This window comes from Cryptomeria japonica, chromosome 5 (genome assembly GCF_030272615.1).
Source record: "Cryptomeria japonica chromosome 5, Sugi_1.0, whole genome shotgun sequence".
NCBI lineage: Eukaryota > Viridiplantae > Streptophyta > Pinopsida > Cupressales > Cupressaceae > Cryptomeria > Cryptomeria japonica.
The window spans coordinates 799392572-799413370 of NC_081409.1; the positions used below are offsets into that span (position 1 = coordinate 799392572).

The following is a 20799-nucleotide window of genomic DNA, read 5'->3' on the forward strand; positions in this document are numbered from 1 at the left end:
CAAGATAGGAGTCGAATTCACCTTCGACTTCCTGGAGGGCTTGGAACCAAGATGGGTTCCAAGAAGGCGAGCTTCACGGCCGCCTAAGGACATACTTTCGTATGGCAATCGTATCCTTTTTATTAGATAAAAGTTGTGATCATGTTAAGTAAGTATTTTTAAGTTAGATTGCAATTTAGATTACTTATATATATATATGTTTGTTGTATTCTAACAATTTGTTTTGCAGGTTAGTGATCCCTAACTAGTAGGGACATTACATGTGACATGGCTTAACCGCCTCGTGTGGATTCTATAAGTCTAGTGGTTGTATTGAGCATTAATAGGTCGATCTTTTGGTGCAACAACATCCGCACTTGTAACACAATCTTGAATGCTTTGAAACCTATAGAGTGCATGGAAAGATATCTCTTCAAACATGTCACATAATGAAGCCTAAGTTATCAAGTATTTCATGTGAGGGTCCTAATACGATGATGGGAGCAATCCAGAGTGACTAGGGCACATCCTTGTTGCTCTAGTTTCCTTGTGGGTAGGTATTTGTGATAGATAGAAATGTTTGTTGAAACATCAAAAATTAAAAACGAAGTATTTTTTAAACATTTAAACATTTAAGAACCCCTAAAATATGCTTCAAATCCTAAAATGCACCCACTATGTTTTTGGTTTGACAAAATGAAGCTATTTTACACATGCTCATTCATGTGTTGACATCTTGCATTATTGAATTGGTGGTATTTTTCAAAGGAGAATAATTAAAAAATTTCGAGGTAGCTTGCACAAAGGGCATCTAATTCTATTGATCTAAGGTAAGTGGTTTATCAAATTCTTAAGTTCGAAGAACATTATTTTTGAAAAAAAGAAAAGTTTATTGGTGTTTGTTTTGAACTTTTATTAGTTGATGCATATTATAGGGCTGCATTTTTTTTAATAATTTTTAATTTTTTTGTAATTTCTTATAACAACAATCCATTTGGAATGGCCACTAGTTCAGGCTTAGTGGGCCTTTATCAAGCATCTCCTCTATGGAAATATGTTACGATGCTTGAACAACTTCAAAGAAGTGGTACTTTTATTGGCAATTGTAATTAGTGCGGGGTTCATTTCAAGAGCTTATATGGTTGAGTAAAAGCACACTTATGTGCTATGAGTGCGTGTAGAATCAGAATTTGTGAAGGGTGAAACAAGAAGGGGTTGCCAAAAGAAAATATTATGGCATTCATTAGAGAACAAGAAGTTGATGTTGTAAGAGAGAAATTAAAATCTCATCCTTTAGTAAAAAAAATCATTGAAGCCACCTACAAATTCTCCTTCAATAATGGTATCCCAACATCTTGTCTTGAAGATTTTGTCTGTCCAATAAGAAGATCCCTCTCCTCACATGAGAGGCCCAATGTTTCAGGCATTTTAGAATGAAGCAAGAGACATTGCAAATGAAAAGAAGTGCAAGTCACACTAACACAAATGGTCTTGGATATCAAAAGGTATGCACCTCCTTGAATTTTTTATTTTTAGTAGGGACATCACTTAAACCAATTAGGGATTCATGGATTGACAAAATGTCCATTATTTCTAATGGATGAAAAGATTGTAAAAACGACCTTTAATAAATGATATTGTAGTGTCCTCCACAGGGGCAATGTTTTTGAAGGCTGTTGATTGTGAGGGGCAAGCCAAGGATGTTGAATTCATTTCGAAAGTCTTCATTCAGTTCATAGAGATGGTAGGTCCTAATAATGTTGTCCAAGACATTTTTGGCAATCCGAGAAACTGTAGGGTAGTAGGTGGTTTGGTTGAGGAAAGGTATAAGCACATTTTTTGCACACCATGTACCATACACTCCCTCAACTTGGTGATAGAAGCAATCGGCACTTAGATAGAGTGGGTGGAAAAATATATACATTGAAGGTGAGGAGATCCAAATGTTTGTGACAAACCATCATATGTCACAAGCAATAATAGGAATTTCTCAAATTTGGAGTTGTTGAAGGCAAGTTTAATTTATCCCATATTTATCTACATTTTAATTTTTTATGCATTATTAAATTATTTGCAGAACATAAGGTTGCTGAGACCTGATTTGCATCACACACAATTGTTTTGATATGCCTTGTTAAGGTGCGGACAGCCTTGGGTGCCATGGTCATTAGCCACCAAAGCAATATTTGTAAGCAGTCAAATTTAGAGAGGGCCGAAAAGATCAAGTCATTGATCTTGGATGAGGATTGGTGGGCTTGTGTAGCTATGTTTTTAGTTTTTTCAAGACTAAAAAACTAAATGACAAGAGTGTCATACAAGTGCCAAGTTGCCTGTGAGAGGAATAAATGACAAGAGGGTCATACAAGTGCTAAGTTGCTTATGAGAGGATGCAAGTGAATGTTCAGTAGGAATTGCTACACATTTTGATGTTTTGTTAGTTAGGAGTTGGTGCCTGGACTCTACTAGTCAATTTCTTATTGTTTTGACATGGACTTTGCTTATTTCCATGAGCCCAAGGGGGCTATACAGCCTTTGATTATATTTTGGGTGTGTTGGGTGAAGTTCAAATGTGTTTGGAGCTGATGATTATATTCCATGTTCATTGTTAGTGAGCTGGGTATGCATGCATTGTGATTTATCAGCGATTAACTAGCTGACCAGACTGTTACAGCGTGATATCTGGGCATTTTCAGACCTGTTCCAGTGTTCCACTCCATCTTTGCAAGGTACCACATTGTTATTTCAATTACTAGGTTGTTGGGTACATGATATTTGTCATCATTTTGAGTATAACAACAATTTGTTTAACCTGAGTTCATATTATCAGCAAACTAATCCTCTCATTATGATATCTATGATTCAAATGTACTGGAATTGTAACACTTTGGATGGTCATACTGCTGAATGCCTTCTCTTAGACACATTTTGAATTGTAACACTGGATGGTAGTACCACCAGTGAGTTATTTTGGTTATTGTTGATACTTATCACATGGAATAAGTGGAAGGAGCATTGTTTATGCTCAGTATTTGTCTAAGCCTTCCTATTGCTAGTGGATGTGCCCATAAGCTTGATATTTAGTTTTAGTATTGTATAAAATATTTTATGGGCCCATAAACTCTATCCAATATTAAATATTTTGCTGGATTAGACTCATGAGAAATGTGGATTTTATGGGCCCTTTCAATGTGTTTTGTGTTTGGATAGTGAGAAGACCAGCACAAGCCACACCTTGAAGACTATTGGATGAATGCCAAGGATGACTTTGAGGTTAGAAGGAAGATGTTCTCCAGGCCACATATTGAGATCATAATGACTTGTAGAGTATTCCCTATCCCTGATCAAGTGCAGGATGATGGAAGGCGCCTCCAATGTGCCTATGAGCAAGAAAGAGACGAGGATATACAAGTTGATTGGAATAACATTGAGACCACAAATTAGAAGAGCTAATTTGACCTGTCATGGCTAACATAGAAAGGTGGGTGGATGCTCAAACCAACAAATTGAACAATCAGAGTGCACAGTTAACATATGATATGATGGGAGATCCTGATTCATCTAATGAAGAGACATAGAGCATAAGCATGAGTGATAATACAACCCAAACATCTAAACCTAAGGTTTTCAAGAGGAAAGAAAGTCACAAGGAAGGATCAAGACAAAAAAGAGGTAAAAGACTAGTTCCAGTCATCCTTCCACCAGCACCTCCTCCATACAAGGTCACAATGAACCGAGTATCCATCAATGCAAGTCAATCACTCAAGAGAGGTGTAGATTAGGGCATGAATGAATCCTTGGAATCTACTATACAAGATAATTGAGATGAAAGAGCAGATAAGGAAAGAAAGAGCAAAGCAAGAGCAAGTTGTGGATGACACTGCCGTAGGGGATGAGTATGTTAAGATCATGCATGAAGATGACAATGAGGAAAGAAACTCTCCACCCCGGGAAGATCAACAATCCAAGGAATTGGAAGTGGAAAAGGAACAGTCCAGTATCCTAGCATGGCTTAGAGAAAGAGTGACTAGGGAAGTGATAGTAGCAAAAGAAGACAACAAATGACTTAGACAACTTCTTAGAGAGAATTGGTAAGATGTCGGATAAGAAGAAAGCTACTAAGCGCTCCAAGATCACAAGAGATAATACATGGTCTTGAAATTTACAAATAGCTACTCCAAGAGTGGACAAGCCAAAAGATGAGATCAATGTCGATGACTATGACATAGCAACTATTGAGCTAGGTCCTACTACCGTTGAACAAGAGATGGAAGATCTAAAGGATTCAGTGAAGACAATCCACGATAGATTGAAGATTGAACTAGAAGAAAAGAAGAGGCTAGAAAAAGAATTGAATGCCTTAAGGAACTATGTTGAGCAGCTCAGGAATTAGATAAGACAAGCTGACCATTCATGTATTCCTCCATCATTGCTTCCACCCGATTTAGTCTAGGACTTGGAAGAAATGAGGACTACCTCTCACTCGGTGAAGAGGATTGATGATGCCCTCACCAAGGCAAATGAGTTTGTAGGAGAGTTAGAACACATATTTGAGAGAGTTTCAGCCATCCTTGACAGGATCTAGGCACTTGCTTTTTCTTATGATCTATTTAGCCATACTAAGGATTTAACCATTTCAAGGCTCCAGGTATTGATGGATATCCCCAAACAAACCTTGGTAAATGGTGGAGTGGTGGAGGATGGACATGCATATGACTTTTATAGATGGTATTGCACACTTAGAATGAGGAGGGACATGTTTGAAGATATCAACAACGGTTGCACTTGAGTTGAGGAGGTGATCAAGGTAATAAATGATAGAATCATAGCTGCAGCTGAAACCATACTTGGAAAAGAGATGAATGAAGAGGTGGAGGTGGTTGTTGACAGATTGACAGAAGGAGTAAGGTGTATCTTCTTCAGAATAGCTGGACCACTTTCAAAGAGGCAACTGAAGGATATTCAGTCATTCATGATACTTGTGAGCAACATTTGAGACTTGGGACCTGTTGACATTTCTAAAATCGCATTGCTACGACTTCATCCGGCCAACGCAAAATAGAATACTAAGAATCCTATCCTCTCTTGAGATAAGGAAATCCCTAATGCTGTTTCAATTGATCAATGGGGATTACCTCAATGTTTCGGTTGTCAGGTCTTGACTGCAGGATAGCTTAGTGGTTTGATGTGTTTTGTTGGAAACACAAAGGGGACTAAAGGTTAGACGGACGACTTCGAGCGAGTTCCCTAAAGTTCAACAGTCCTATATCATTTGATCTTGCTTGGATTGATACTATCTCAGCTTGACTGTATGGTTTCTTTTGATTAAAAAAAGGGGGAAAAAGGAAGAGAAAAAGAGATAGAGAATATCTAATTAATTTATCTAAGATAACATATTCAGGAAAATAGACAGAAAACTCAAAAAACCAGATTTAACATTATCAGCTAATAAAGCACAATGTTGTAAAATCTAGTGCAATCTTCAAAGGGAGCTGAATTTTCATGCTACTAAACATAAATGTGAAACTTGACATCCATTCATTTGATGTTTAACAACCGAACTAAGCACACAAATGGGTTTAGACTAGCCATGCAAGGGGAATGACAATCAGCCAATCCTTAATGGTATGAACACCAAGGTTTCTATCAAATATTACCCTAAAAATACTATCTAAAAACAAAATGCATAACAAGAATATTAAATGGTGAAGAAGGAGACCATGCACTCACAAAGAAATGAGACAACTTTAATTTCCATTAATTTTGCATGAATTTCGCCAGAGTTTCAGCAACAATCTTAGACTTCTTACAAAAATAAGGGAAAACCAACCCCTTTTAAATAGAGCTTCAAAGCCTAGATGAATGACCAAGATTAAAACAAAACAAGTGGCCCGGATTCATCCATACAACATAGTACCCATGCCCATAAATAGGAGGCAAAATATCAACAACCACCGAAGGAGGAATAATAACTACCCAAAAAGGCAATTAATAACTACCAAAAAGCAGCTCAAAAAGTGCACATGCATGGAGCTCAAAATTTACAATTGACTTGGCAGTTAGAAATGAATTTTATGGCCAAAAAGTGGTTTTTTAAGATTTTAAAAGAATACTGCACTTTATGAAAGCACTTTTTCCTTTTCTATTGTAGATCCTTTTTCTAGAAATTCATCCTCAGCGTGCAAATATTCTTTCCAGAGGTCCCAACCTGCCGCACGTTCTGCTCGAACATAGTCTTGAAATCGGATGCATAGATGGAACAACACCATGAAATGAGGCATAGGAGGATGGCATATTTTATATTGGATGCCCTCCAAATGACGATCTACATGCTTTAACCCATCCTTCCAGTCGGACCGATGAGCTTCAAAACACAAAATGTCTAAATGCAATCCACTGACAAACTCCAGGTCCTCCGTGGAATAGGCAACCTTATCCATTCGCAATCTATCCTCCCAGTCCGGTTGTACTAGGTAATTGGGCAGACTATTTTTCCAGCCCAGAACCATTGATCGAAGGATCCTTCCACCAAGGTCCCTCATGTCCTTCAAGATTTCCTCACATTCCGCCTGCTGTTTATTAATGGTATCTTTTGTTTCATTCTTCATGGTGGCAGTCCAGTACCATTCTTTAAGGACGCCGATGTCATAGGGATCCAGGATAGTGGATAATGTGGGAATCTGCGCATGGGTCCAGAAAAGAGGCCTCATGAGGGGAAGAGTTGTACCAACGACCTCATGAACCCTGAGACATTCCCTCTTTACCTCGAACAATTTAACCAGAATGGTCTCTCGGTGGTGGGCCATTTCCTTTACATCTTCAATGATCAGCTCTCCCCTTTCCTTAATATCTCGAATCCATTCCTTGACAGCCTTGGCAGTATCCCGTACTCCTTCAAACTCTGTTGTAGTCCTTTTCGCCAATGCTGATGGGGGAACATGGGATTCGGGGGCATGATGCAACAGTTTCAGCAGGTGATCAATGTACCCCTCGGCCTGCTCAGCACGAACTCGGTACATGTCTCTCTCAGCAGTTATTTCGTCAAGTTGCCTGAGCATATTTTGCACGGAGTCCTTGAGCTCCTCCCTTTCTTGTTCTTTGGTGGCTCGCCCTATCGGGATGGTTGTAATGCTATAATCGGCCAACGCAATTTGATTTGCTGGCTTATCGACAGGTGGGGTAGGGATGTGGATGGTGTGGTTCTTCTGCTCATCCTTGGTGTTCCGGGAATAGGTCTTAGGCTTTTTCTTCCCTTTGGACTTTGTTTCCCCTATGCGAGAGAAAATATCCTCCAAGTCGATAGGTAGCTTAGTGGCTGCCTTCCGTTGTGCATGAGCAACTAACCAGTCTTGAGGTATGGTCTGCTCGGATGTTATGGCCAAATTTCCACTCTGCTCCTTAGACTTTTCAGCTGGTTCATTGCATATCTGCAATTGATCTGTCATAGGAGGAGCAGAGGCAGCATCCAGCCCTTTACTTATAGCTGAGTTCTCCCCTACCTCATTGAACAATTGTTGGGTATCCCCATGTGATGGTTTCTCTTTAGTTCTGTTGGGCTCGTGGGTTTCATTCGCCTTTCGTTCTCCTTCGACGATGGTGTCATTTTTGCTGGCACTATTCAGTTGTAATTCATGTCGACTCCCGTGGGTGAGTTCATGCATATCAGCCTCTTGATTAGACGGAATTTCTCCTTCCTCAACTTGGCTTTCAGGTTCACTAGAATCAATGATCCTCACCTTTGCATTTAGCTCATTTTGTGCTGGAGGATTATCAGCCTCGAATGCATCAACATCGCTCTGGGAGGGCGGAGTAGGTATATAGTCAAGTTCAACTACATCATCCTCGGAACTAGTGTCCTTGGATGATGAAGTGACTTCTGGCCTTCTAATAGGGATCTTTTCCCTTCTAGTCCTTTTTGACATCTGAGTCCCTCTATTAGCTCTGGCTTTCTTCATCTTTCCGGGTTTCTCAACCTCTTCCTTCGATGCACTCGAGGTTCCCTCATCTTCCGAGGATTGAGAATCAAGACTGCCCATCATATGGTATGTGAATTGAATTCCTTCATGGGTTAGTCTCTCAATCTATTGGTGTAACCAATGATCGGTGTACCTTCCCGAAGCTTCCATAATTGCCTCAAAATCAGTAATCGGATCCTGAGACCAATCAATGCCCGACAAAAGGTACCTCACTGCCTCAAGCTTCCGAACCTGCAAGCAATTGCCAGAATCTGTCACTTGATCCGGGACCCGACGGTATTCATAAAGTCGCATCTGCTGCACACTTAACATTGAATATTCACATCGTTGGACCTCATAGTCATCAGAACAATTCTTCCAGTAGTCCTCAATTGATTCCTTTGCTCTGTAGTGCTTGCCATAGGCTTTTTTTGCCAAATTGTCATGATCAAAACATTTCCTCGAGAAATGTTCTTGTAGGCCATAAGATGCTAATTCAGCAAGTGACTCATCGGCATGCACTGAATTTTTTAAATGCACATCGAGGTTACCCAAAATCATAGGGAAGGTGAATCTCGACTGCTTCTTATCTCTGAGTAAGCTGCCCCCTGGATGTGCTTGCCTTGCAACTTCTAGAAGAATTACTTTGTTTGTTGGATAGCGTGGAAGTCGGAACGGAGCTCCCTCAAAGCCGACTATCCGGATATAGGAGAACCTAGGGAATTGAATAAACTAGGCGCCGTACTTTTGTACCAAAATGGTAGGCTTCTCTGAGAGCCTTATGTGCAATCCCCCCTGCATCAACCTGACTAGGCGCATTGTGAAGGCGTCATTGACACGCTCATATTGGCGAATTGCATAAGCAGGGTTGTTCTTTTCCCTCTGAGCTATGTCATAGTAATGTAGTTGAGGATAGCAGTCGTACACCTTTACCTGATTGGGCCCGTTCTCGATTTCACCCTTCTTGATTAACCCTGCCAGTGGTTGGTGTCGGGCGAACATATAAACTAGGTAAGAGGTCATGGTGAAGTGCTTCTTCTCTTCAAGTTCGACCAACTGGGTATGGATATTATCACTGATGATCTGGGCCCAATCGAACTTGGATTTCCCGGCAAAGACCAGCTCTGTGAAGTAGAACATCCACTCTTCAAAAAGGTTAGACTAAGGGAGTCCCATAACCCGGCTGAGTAAGGTGACCATGTCACCATGCTTGTTATGAAAGTCGCTTCTGGGGGTCTTTTTACCGATTCTAATACTCGGAGGTCTTCTCTCCTTATACCATTCTTCGTTTATCAATGTCTTGCATTTAGCAGGGTTCATGTCATATGCAACTTGTGCTTCATCTATGGTTGTCGCAATGGGGTTATCCGGGAATGGGATGTCGAATGCTTTGCCAATGGCCTCAGGTGTGAAGTCAGCTAGGACCATATTTTCTAGAACCACTAGTTTGGTCTCTGGCTGATAATGTCGGGCAGCCTCAACTACTAGCTCATAATTCTGCACTGATGGAGGAAATCTTGCTGCCTGGGCGATACCACTTTCCATCATCTGCCTAGGCCTACCGTAGGCGTTAGGAGAATATACCCGGTCTCGGAAGTCCTGAATATCTATGTGGCCCAAATTGGTATCACCTATGTTTTCCCATATGCTCTGAACTTTTGACTCCCTCAGTCCTCCTCTTTGGTACTGGTACTTCATCCTCTCGCCTTTGTGGGGGATGTCTGATTTAGAAACCCGAGATGTTCCAGTTGCACCAGTTGCACCAGGCGTCTTTGAGGATTCTACCGCAGATTTAGGCATTCATCTTGCACAACTGGATGCAGATTACGAGATGAGATGAAGGAAACAAACAGGTTAGTCAAAATAGAGGACGATGTTAGCACGTTAGGATCAATGGGAATACTGAAATTTGAAGAAAGCATGATGCTTCAGCAAAAGAGCCTGATTAATTTGGAAATGAAATGCTATTAAGTTTTTTTTAAAAATTTGCTACTTGGCTGCGGTTCAGGGCTTGGGTGTTCGATGATTGCCAACTTTGCACTTGAAGTCTTAAGTTCAGTTTTCAAAAATGAATGAGGTTCAAAATTTCGTAAGTCTGAAATTTGCATTCCTGGGTTAATTTTCTTGACAGACTCTGCTTTAAATGCTTTGATTGATGCCTTTTAAAAGGAAAAAAATGCAATCTACAGAATTTCACCATTTGATTATTTTTCTATTATCTGCTTAAACACATTGATCAGTCTTGCATTTATTTTAAATGATTTCAAAGGAGATAAAGCGAGCTTACCTGGCAAACAAGGTGTCAATCCTGTGATCTCCCCAAACTTCGGGTTAGAAGGGCTTTGTGCAAACTTGGCCTGCAGGGTCGTTCTAAAAACTTTGAAAATGCCCTTTCCTTCAATGCATGTGATTCTCAAATTGCCCAATTTTCGGGCTGGAGGAAACACACGTAAACCCTAAGACACCGCCTAGGCTCTACTTCGCGACTTTGGTGGTTGGAGAGTTTTTGCAAATTTCAAATCATGAAAATTCCTGACTCCCCCCCTTGCGATTTCCTGATCTTTGGCAATTTTCGGGGAAAGGGGTTTTTTTTTTTGCAAATTGCGTATTTGACGATTCTCCTTAGGCGATTCCCTTTCAGTTGAGAGAGGCGTTAAGAAAAGCCTTCCTTTTTAGCGATTTGACCTAACTTTCGGGGTGAAAGGTCCTCTTGTAAACGTTGAAGTCTAACATTTCAACATTCTGGCGAAAACCAGTTTGGGGGTGAAATCGAAAGGTTTTACACTTTGTTTCACTTGACCTCGTGAACTTCGGCTTGCTCTCTTTTGTAAACTTTGTTCTTTTAACGTTTTACCCCTTATCGCCGAACTTCGGGCTATATGGAGCTTTTGCTAACTTCTTTAAGTTTCGCGTTTTACCTTTGAGTTTGGCAAAATTCGGCCTTTATCGCTCTTTTGCAAACATTTGATATTTGACACTTTATCCCTTATTGCCAAACTTTAGGCCAAATCGCTCCTTTTGCGAACTTTAAGTTTTCCAACCTTTTGCCTCTATTCGCCCAACTTCGGGCCAAATCGCTCGTTTTGCGAACTTTAAGTTTTCCAACGTTTTGCCTCTATTCGCCGAACTTCGGCTCATAAGGCGATTTTGCAAGCTTTTATTTTTTGTTAACGTTTTACCTTTGAGTTTGGCAAAATTCGGCCTTTATCACTCTTTTTGCAAACTCTTTCACTTTTAACGTTTTACCCCTTTTCGCCGAACTTCGGGCTATATGGAGCTTTTGCAAACTTCTTTAAGTTTCACGTTTTACCTTTGAGTTTGGTGAAATTCGGCCTTTATCGCTCCTTTGCAAACATTTGATATTTGACACTTTATCGCTTATTGCCGAACTTCGGGCCAAATCGCTCCTTTCGCGAACTTTGATATTTGACACTTTATCCCTTACCCCCGAAAATCGACAAATTTAGGTGTGATGAAATGGTTTTGAACTTAGATGCTTCACTTGGGTGGCGAAAATCAGTCTAAAGGGGGATTTTTAAAACTTTTGAATTTTGCGTTTTCCAGAGTTTAGGTGATTTTCGGCCTAGGGACAACTTTTGCGATGGTTTCAACTTAAGCGTTTTACTTCACGGCGAAAATTGGGTCAAAAAGATATTTCGCAAGGCTTTGAAACTTAGGTGTTTAACTTCCCTTTCAGATTCCCAGGCGATGCGACTCAAAATCCAAACACGCCCTTTCTTCAACGACTGCAAAGGCTACTGCTTAACCACTTCCTGGATCCCAACAAGAGGGACGACGGACAAAAATAAAAAATTCGAAACTCAGCAGGATGAAGGCTAAAAACCAAAAGAGGGGGACCCTGTCGGTGACAGGGAGTGTGTGCAAGGCACAATAGGACCTAAGTGGGAGAAGATTTTCATTTTATCCTTATTAGAGTTAGCCTACATGTAGAACCAATTGAAGATCATGCCAAGTGTCCCAGTGGATGAGTTTGACATCATTATGTCTAAAATTCATTGAATTTGCTTGTAGGGAAAGAGATAAGGGGAACAAACTTCTAGATGATAGTTTGTTATGATCCCATGTGGCATTGGATTATCTCATTGGAGGAGTCATCCTAGTAGTTTGTGCCAAGAAAGTTGTTCCTTTCTCATTGATCAATATTTAATGAAATGCAATAATTAGGTATTTTGTTGTAACAAACCCTAATTAGGGTTTAGGTGGCACAATCTTAGCCCTTGATTTTAGATTGATCTTGACCATTCATCTGTATTGAGAGCTCTATACAAGCTCAACTCATTTCATTTGTAACTAATGAGAAATTTTGAAAAATTGTTGCTTTGATGCTACCAGAGATAATAAAATCATTGAAGTGTTGGTGATTTATTGTGTTTGGAGTATTTGCATGTTTCTTCATCCTTTCAAAGATAGAATAGATTTGCTTCAAGTATTTTAGATGAATGATCATTGTGCATGATTTATGGTGGAACTTGCATGTTCATAGTATTGGTATTTTGCTGATTGTTAAATACTTTGCGTAGTCGACTGAACTCTTTACATAAGCTCAACTTCAATTGCTACTCACTCATTAATATGCATTACATTGATGGTGTCTATTTTGTTGGTAGTGATTTGAATATCATTTGTGTATCTTAGAAGATCGCACTAGCTTTGTGGAGTTGTTCTTTGCACATCAAAGAAAAGCCTAGTTGAGTTTCACTAAAATTGTCCATTGTCTTGCATTCCTAGGTTTAGTTTAGCATCCCTCAAACCATTAATCCTTTTGCACTTTTTTATCAAGCCTAATTAGTAGTAGTAAGCAAAGAGCCTCATTGCATATCATTCAAAGTATAAATTAGACTCATAGGGCATCTCCTTGCCTTGAAAGATTAGCTCCTAAGAACAATTAGGTAAGTCCCCTTGGATTACCAGTAATCACTCAACCATTGAGACTATCCACATGTCAAGATCTGACAATATAAACCTTGGAGTCATCTCAAGTGATCACTTGGTTTAGCATTCAAGAAGATTTTGTTCAAGAGAGGATAGAGTATTCAACACTTTATTCTATGTTCGACGTGTCATAAAACACACATCAACAGTATGTATCTTATTATTTTTAATTTTTATTGTTTTCCATTTGATGCTATCATATTAAAATATTTTTATTTTATAATTTTTTTTTTAAGTTTCTAACAAAATGTTGTGTGCAAACTCAACAGGTTGCAAGTTCTTTAGCTGAGAGGAATTGGAGTACATACTCCTTCATCCACTTGGTCAAGCGCAATCAGTTGGGTGCAAAAAAGGCAGAGGATTTGGTCTACATACACTCCAACCTTTGTCTATTGTCACATAGAAAACCTAAATATAATGACGGTGTGACATGGAATTGGGATCTAGCCCTCGAGTGTGCTGATTTAGATGCTACAGTTGCATGGCTTGCCCAAGTCTCTATAGATGAGACAGCTCTTGAACTTGACACAGACGTTAGCTAGTGGGATTGGCAATCCAATGGATTGTGGTTCAAATGATGTTGAACCAAATGATGACCTTAAAGTTGATGCTTTTGATGAAGATGAATTTGGAGGTTAAATTTGGGCCATGGCTTTTAAATTTGTAATTTGAATTTTCATTGTGTCATGACATTTTGAGACTTGAAAGTTGAATATTATCATTTTTGCAAATTTTTTATGAATACGATATTACAATATTATGAAAATTTGTTGGCAATTATGGATTTATGAGTATCACTCTTCTTATAGTTATACAATGATACAGTTTATATATACCTATACATGTACCTAATGAATTTTGTTTTGCCGTACCCGTGAATCTGTACCCATACCCATATCTGTAGCCATATCCGAATCGGCAACGTAGCCTGAATCTATAATAAACTGAAGAATCTGTGGAAAACCTGCTAAATTTCCACACTGCTGATGAGACTTGATGACCTTGCTGTTTGTGACTGATACTTGACAAAGTCATTGTGGATGAAAGTCACAAAGCATGCAATCTTCAAACATTAGCAAGCCAAAATAACTGAAACCCACTGAAAATAGGGATTGTTGCAAACTGCTGACAGCACTTGGAGACCCTACTGATTATCTCTGCTGTGCTTTTGATATCTTTGAAAACTGTGACCAGTTCTCTCATGGTGTGCACCTGAACTGTTGTTGGACATTTTTGTATGTTTAAAACATTTTAGGGAATCTTAAGGCATGCACTAGGGGTTGTTTAGGGCCTAGGCCCCTAGGGTACTTTAAAATGCTTTTGACTTTTAGGGCACCATGTCCACTGGCTCTTTCTGTAGGTAAAGGAATACATTTTTCTGATTTTTCACTTTTTGTCCAGTCTGTTCACTGGTTTGTGCTAAGGTTCACATGACTTTGTTTTGGCTGTGTAAATTTGGCCAAATTGATTTTTGGTGCACATTCCTGGTCATTTTAACTATTTTTTTTTTCCTGCTTTTAGGGCTTACCTGATTATGGTGTGCACTCAGCAGTATTTTTCCCATTTGAATAATTTGATTCAAACTTCTGCCCCAGTGGCTAGTGGCACATACGCTAGGTTTTGTGTGCATATAGGGTTATGGTGTGTTTTCAGCTATTAATTGTCCCTTTTATTTTAAACAAGGTTTTGGTCCTGCCTTATTCTGGGATGTCTTCAGGGATCAAGTGTCATTTCCTTCTCTTTGCTGAAAATTTGACAAACTCAAACTGTTTTAACAGGTGGGCAATTCAAGTTTTTGAAACAGAATGATGCTTATGTTCTCACAAAACGAAATACAGTACTCTTTTGATTGAAATCAGTCCTTCAAAACCCTATGAGACTACCAAAAACATCTTTCTCAATCCTATGTATCTGGAGATTACTGTTTGACTTGAAAAATCTTCTGTAAGTGAATGCTAATTGAAGAAGCAATCTTCAAAAGCTTCGTATTCCAGATTTTATCGGATCCCTGATAATGGTGTGGGTGCAGCAGTACTTTGTCCATTTTGACTGATTCGATACATTTGACAAGGGTGAGGCCTGGAGTTTAGTTTTTTGAAATTTCCAAGTTCTGCTCTAGTGGTCAATTGCATGTGCATTGGTGTTTGTAACCACTTGTTGAGCTACAATTCTCAGTCCATCTAGGGTTACAGCATTGTTCAAAGCTGTGGATTATCTTGTTATGGAACCAACCCCTTCAAGGATCAGGTGTCTTTTCCTTTGCTGAAAATTTCGCAAACTCTAATTGTTTTAACAAGTTGGCAAGTCTAGTTTTTGAAATTGTAAAACACTAAACCCTTCACACAACTAAGTACAGTCCTCTTGTGATGGAAATCAGTCCCTCAAATCTAGGAGACTGCAAAAAACCTCTTTATCCATCCCATGTGTCTGAGGATGGCTGTGTCACTTGCAACATCTGCCTTATACAAATGTCAATTGAAGAAGAAAGCTTCAAAAGCTTTGTTCAGAAGCTGCTATAGAAATGCTTGGATGAACCACTGTTGTTGCTGCAGATAGGCCTCAAATAAAGATTTGAACATTGATGAATAAGCTTGAAATTTTGCTTTTACACCTGCATTGATCTCTACATTGTGATCTTTTGTTTTCAAAATCGACACTCTATAAAAAATTTCGTATTGGTATAACTATTTGCAAAGCAAAAGTAATTATTTCTAGGTTCTTTTAAATATTCATGTGCTTCCTATCTCTTTCTTTTGTCATTTTTGTAAAGATTTCAAATGTTCAAGCACTCATTTAAACATTCATATTCTGTACATGCATCAAACTCTCAACATTTATTAGATGTAGGGTGATGTCTATGAAGTAACTCAACAATGCTATGCTAGTTAGTCTCTAATTTTTGTATATGTTTCTTTGCAGAAAGTTTTCATATTCTTCACATGCATCAAACTTAATAATTTGTTGGTGTATGGTGGTGTCTATGAAGTAATACCACAATGCTATAATAGTTAGGATTTTAATTTTTTGTACTTGTTTCTTTATAGGACACCACTTATGAATCACGTTCATATATGCCCAACCAACCAACAAAATTACTGCAATTGAGCCATTTAGCAACTATAGTGAGATCACTTCAACCAGATCAGAGGTTGTTTGGTGCTCCTGCTCATGATGAATTCCTAGATGAAAATTCAAAATTGAATTGTGAGCAACTACTTCATAGATTTCTTCGTCCCGTTAACCAAGAAAGAGGCACTCAAGACCAAGAATCAAGCACTGATCATGAACGGGTAAGTCTAATATATTGGATATCTCCATTTTTTCCTGTGCTCTTCTTTAAGATTCAAGGATTGGTTTTGATCCTTTTTTTAATTCCAGGTGTTAGTCGTTGCTTGTCTGTTTTTAAACATTTGGACTCCTGTTTTCTTATGTTTTTGTGTTTTTATTACAATTTCAAATCTTTTTATTTTCCAATTAACCACTTGGATTTCTGGCTCCATTTTGGATGGTGGATTAGTGAAGAAGAATCTAAAAATAAAGTAAGAATTATGTAAATCTTTAAATTAGCTCTTTTAGAGGAAGGGTGATTACATATTCATCATTTTGAATGCTCCTAATTTGTTCAATGTCTTTTGGTCCTTTGCTAATTTTTCATCAAATTTTGAAAGTACTTACTGTGTTCATTGGTTGGCCATTGGAATCTTGAACTTAAGTAGCATGGGGGACACATTAGCCATCGGGCCATTCAATATTTGATGTCGATGTACGCATTTGGTAACCAAACTCCAGGTATGAATGTCTGTTTTTTCTGAAGCGTGCTTGGGTCATATTGGTTGTGATTCTGGACAAAATGATCATATTTGACTAATGTAATGAACTTTAGACATAAGATAAATTTGAGTAAACCATATAACTGTTGTGATACTAGATCCTCTTTTAAATTGGCATCCTTCAAAAACTAGTTACTGAGTTTTTCATATTGGGCATGATTGTGGACTAAATGACCATATTAGACTGATGTAATGATCTTTAGATAAAATAAATTTGAGTAAACTATATAACTGTTCTGATACTAGATTTTATTTTAAATTTGTATCTTTAAACAATTAGTTAGTTCTTGGTTGAGAATGCTAATTGGAACATGCCACACTCTGGCAGTACCACATAAGCAGATTTTGCTTCACTTAAAGGCTAGATACTTCTTGTCTAGAAAGAAAAGTTTCCAATGTACTCTTAAAGAACTTATTTTAATTGATCTATAGCCTAAACATTTATGGGTTTGACAATGCAATGAGAATTTACAGTAACATGAATATTTAATTGATAATTGTGTGTCATGCCCCCACAATGACATTGCAATCAACATCGAACAGAATCTGGAAATTGACTTACAAATAGTAAGACTTCACAATTTGCAGCGATAATTAGAACATCACCAGCAGCATGTGTTAACCACAGCAGGCCAGGTATACTAAGGCTTGATGTTGAACAAGACATTGTTAGAAGAGATCGGACTTCTCCCTTCTCCTTAATGGCAGCGATCTCCTCTAGGACGTTATCAAGGATTAATTAAGAATAAATAATCATGATTTGTGTGACTGGTTTAGTTATGAGAGGACATGCGATTGACAAGGAGACACCTCTCATCCCAGCGGTCACCACTTTGGGAAAGGACATAACCTTCCAATCCCAATGCATGAGTATAAGAGAACAACACTCATGCATTCGAGGACCATCCAAGAACAAGACATTTTCAGAGTACTGAGCATCAATCAAAAAGAGATTGGAAAGTACTTGGCACTCAAGCAGATTAAGATTACCGTTTCTGACCGCAACATACTAAGTCAGCGTTCAACGTGTGGGGTATGATGTGTATACATGTATATGGCGTAATAATTATGCATCATGAAATTTTAAATTGAATCTTCTTTCTTATTGTATGCAGATATTAATATCTTCACCATATCTCTGCCTGCATATATGTAATGCATATGACAATTCCCTTAAGAAATTCCTATCCATTGGGCTATCTCATTCTGGAGGGGTACATAGGAAGGATTGCAAGCAGCTAGGAAGCCACACTTGTAGAGACACCCCAAGTGGGCCTGGGAGGCGAGAATGGAGGTTGTCATTCCATACTCCTAGGCTGGGTGGAATGGCTCGAGGCACCTTGTATGGTCTCACAACTGGTGCTCCATAATGATGATGAGTTGGTTGGATAGAACTTCAAAGGAAATTCTATATGTACATCTTGGATATTACAATAGTAAATCTGAATTCTGTTTGTTCAATATTGGTTTATAGGTCTAATTATCTTGTGATACTAATGGTTGCAGGCAAAGAAACGGGACTCGGACTCGGCTCGGACTCGGCAGGCCGACTCGGACTCGGACTCGGGACTCGGCGTCAGACTTGGCTCCAGACTCGGCTGGACTCGGGAAAGTGAAAAACTCAAGAAATTTAGAGATTTTTAAAGATTTAAAACTTGTTTCAGACACCCTTTATTGAATACACCTTAAAGACACAAAAACATCATTAAACTCGGCTCATTTGATTACATACACAAGTATACATCAATCACATAAGCATAAACGCAAATTGTAGCTGAAGAAAATAAGAAACATAGATATATAAATATTGTCAAATGTATACAATATTACAAAACTCATGGAATAAAAAATCCATGTCATCATATGATCATCATCAAATGTTTCATACAAATACCAAAGGTAAATAGTAAAACCAAATACAACTACAAGTGTACAAGCCTATGGCTGAGATGGCTGTGCACCCTCTCGCCCTGGCCCCCTGCGAAGGCGTTTAAAGTAGGTCCTGGATGATTCAGCAGCCATAGTTGCTCCCCGTGACACCATGCCATGCTGACCAACATCAGGAATGACTGTGTCATGCTCACCAACATCAGGAACAGCTGTGTCACTCCGAGTCTCAGTATTTCCTGTCTCTGCTCGTGTTCTCTGCTCCTCCTCTGCCATGGCTACAGCCTCAGCCTCTATATCTACTTGGTCGATCCAATCAATGTCATCATCACTAAATACAGCTGTAGGAGTCCCAGGAGCTGTCTGATTCTCATTGGCCCACTCTGCTTCAAGATCAACCTCATCTAGAATGATAGGAGACATGTCAACTGTTGCATTCTTTCTCATTCTCAGGCGGAGGTTGTAGTGAACAAAGACGAGATCATTCATCTTCTCCACAGATAATCTATTGCGCCTCTTGGAGTGTATGTGCTCAAACATACTCCAATTGCGCTCACAACTTGATGCGCTGCATGGTTGGCTCAAGATACGAATGGCCAACTTCTGAACATTTGGTGTCTCTGGGCCAAAAAAGTTCCACCAATGATCTGAGTTTGAAATGAGAAAAATAAATAAAATCAGTCTCACTCATGAACTCATTTAACAAGTTACAATATAGTATTGAATAAAACTAAAATTAAGCCTAACAATTTCTTTTTACCTGGCATCATAGTTGTCCTATCGTCTTTGGCGACAGGACGAGAGAAGGTCTCCCCTTGTGCATCTGAGAACATCTGTAGCTCTCGAAAAAGGTCTATCTGAGAAGTACCAGCAGGTCCCATCTTCTCCATGATTGCATATAGCCCATTAAGGACCTCCGCATCAGCCTTGAAAGAAGGGATAAAACGGAATGCCGGATTCAGATAATAGGCTGTCGCATGGATGGGCCTATGTAGCTGATGATGCCATCTCCTATCAATGATCTCCCAAATGGGACCATACTTGCTCTCATCTGCTCCATAGATGAATTTGATGGCCTCCTTCGCCCTATCCATGCCCTCATATATATAGCCCATTGCGGGCTTATCTCCATCCGCAACTCGCAACAAAACCACCAAGGGCTTAACAAACTGCAAAATTGAAAATATTGTGTAATTTAGAAAAATGAGCAAATAAGAGAATACATATAATAACTTATAAAACATGAAGCTAAATTGTAGAATTTATAAAAAAATTACCTTCACTATCTCATCACAAGGGACCCAAAAGCCTTGCTCATAAAAAATGCAGTCTGCCATCTCTATCCCTGCAGGGGTGGTAGCATAGGATGAGGAAGACCACTCCTCACCAACAATCATACGTCTCAAGGCAGGCTTAGACCTCAGCATGGACTGCAATGTGAGGAAGTTTGTGGCAAATCTTGTGATTTCTGGACGATGCAACTCCTTCTGCTCTGTGTATTGTCTCATAAGAGCCAACACCCATGAATGATTATATACAAATTTGCAGACATTTCTTGCCCTTTCTACACATCTCTTGACCCATGGGATTTTTCCAATATCCTCCAACATGAGGTCAATGCAATGAGCAGCACATGGAGTCCAAACTATAGATGGGTGCCTCTCCATCAATAGTCTACCTGCAGCAACATAATTTGTTGCATTGTAAATTGTAATTAATGGAGGTACAAACTACAAGATAGTAATTAATTTGTAAACAAAATTAGTTTGTAATCAAAAGTTTACCCGCAGCAACATAATTTGCTGCATTGTCGGTCACCACCTGTACCACGTTCTCCTCACCCACATCTTCAATCACCTCCTCTATCTGCTCACATAGGTAGGTGGCATTCTTGCAATGGGCGGAGGCATCAATGGACTTGATGAAAACGGTGCCCCCTGAAATAAAAAAATAAAGCTAGGTCAATGATCATTCAATAAACCATTAGATAAAAAATGAAAAATTAAAGACTATATGAAACTAAAATTAATCAATCACCTGCGGAAGAAACAAGAAAATTAAGGAGAGTTCTATTTCTCCTATCCGTCCAACCATCAGTCATGATGGTGCAACCTTTAGTGCTCCATATGTGGCGTTGTTCATCTAAATCCTTTTTCACATCATCCACCATTTGAGACAAAATGGGTCCCCTCAAATCA

General features: G+C 39.0%; 1 protein-coding gene across 1 annotated transcript in view; it reads left to right on the forward strand.

The window, feature by feature from the left end:
• LOC131075587 (putative F-box protein At5g39460) overlaps positions 1 to 20799 on the forward strand; it is a 170531-nt gene that overhangs the window by 48945 nt on the left and 100787 nt on the right. Inside the window, exons 4-5 of the mRNA XM_058012439.2 lie at positions 15929 to 16174; positions 16601 to 16673. Of these exons, the coding sequence (XP_057868422.1) occupies positions 15929 to 16174; positions 16601 to 16673 (319 nt within the window). The remainder of the gene's footprint in view (positions 1 to 15928; positions 16175 to 16600; positions 16674 to 20799) is intronic.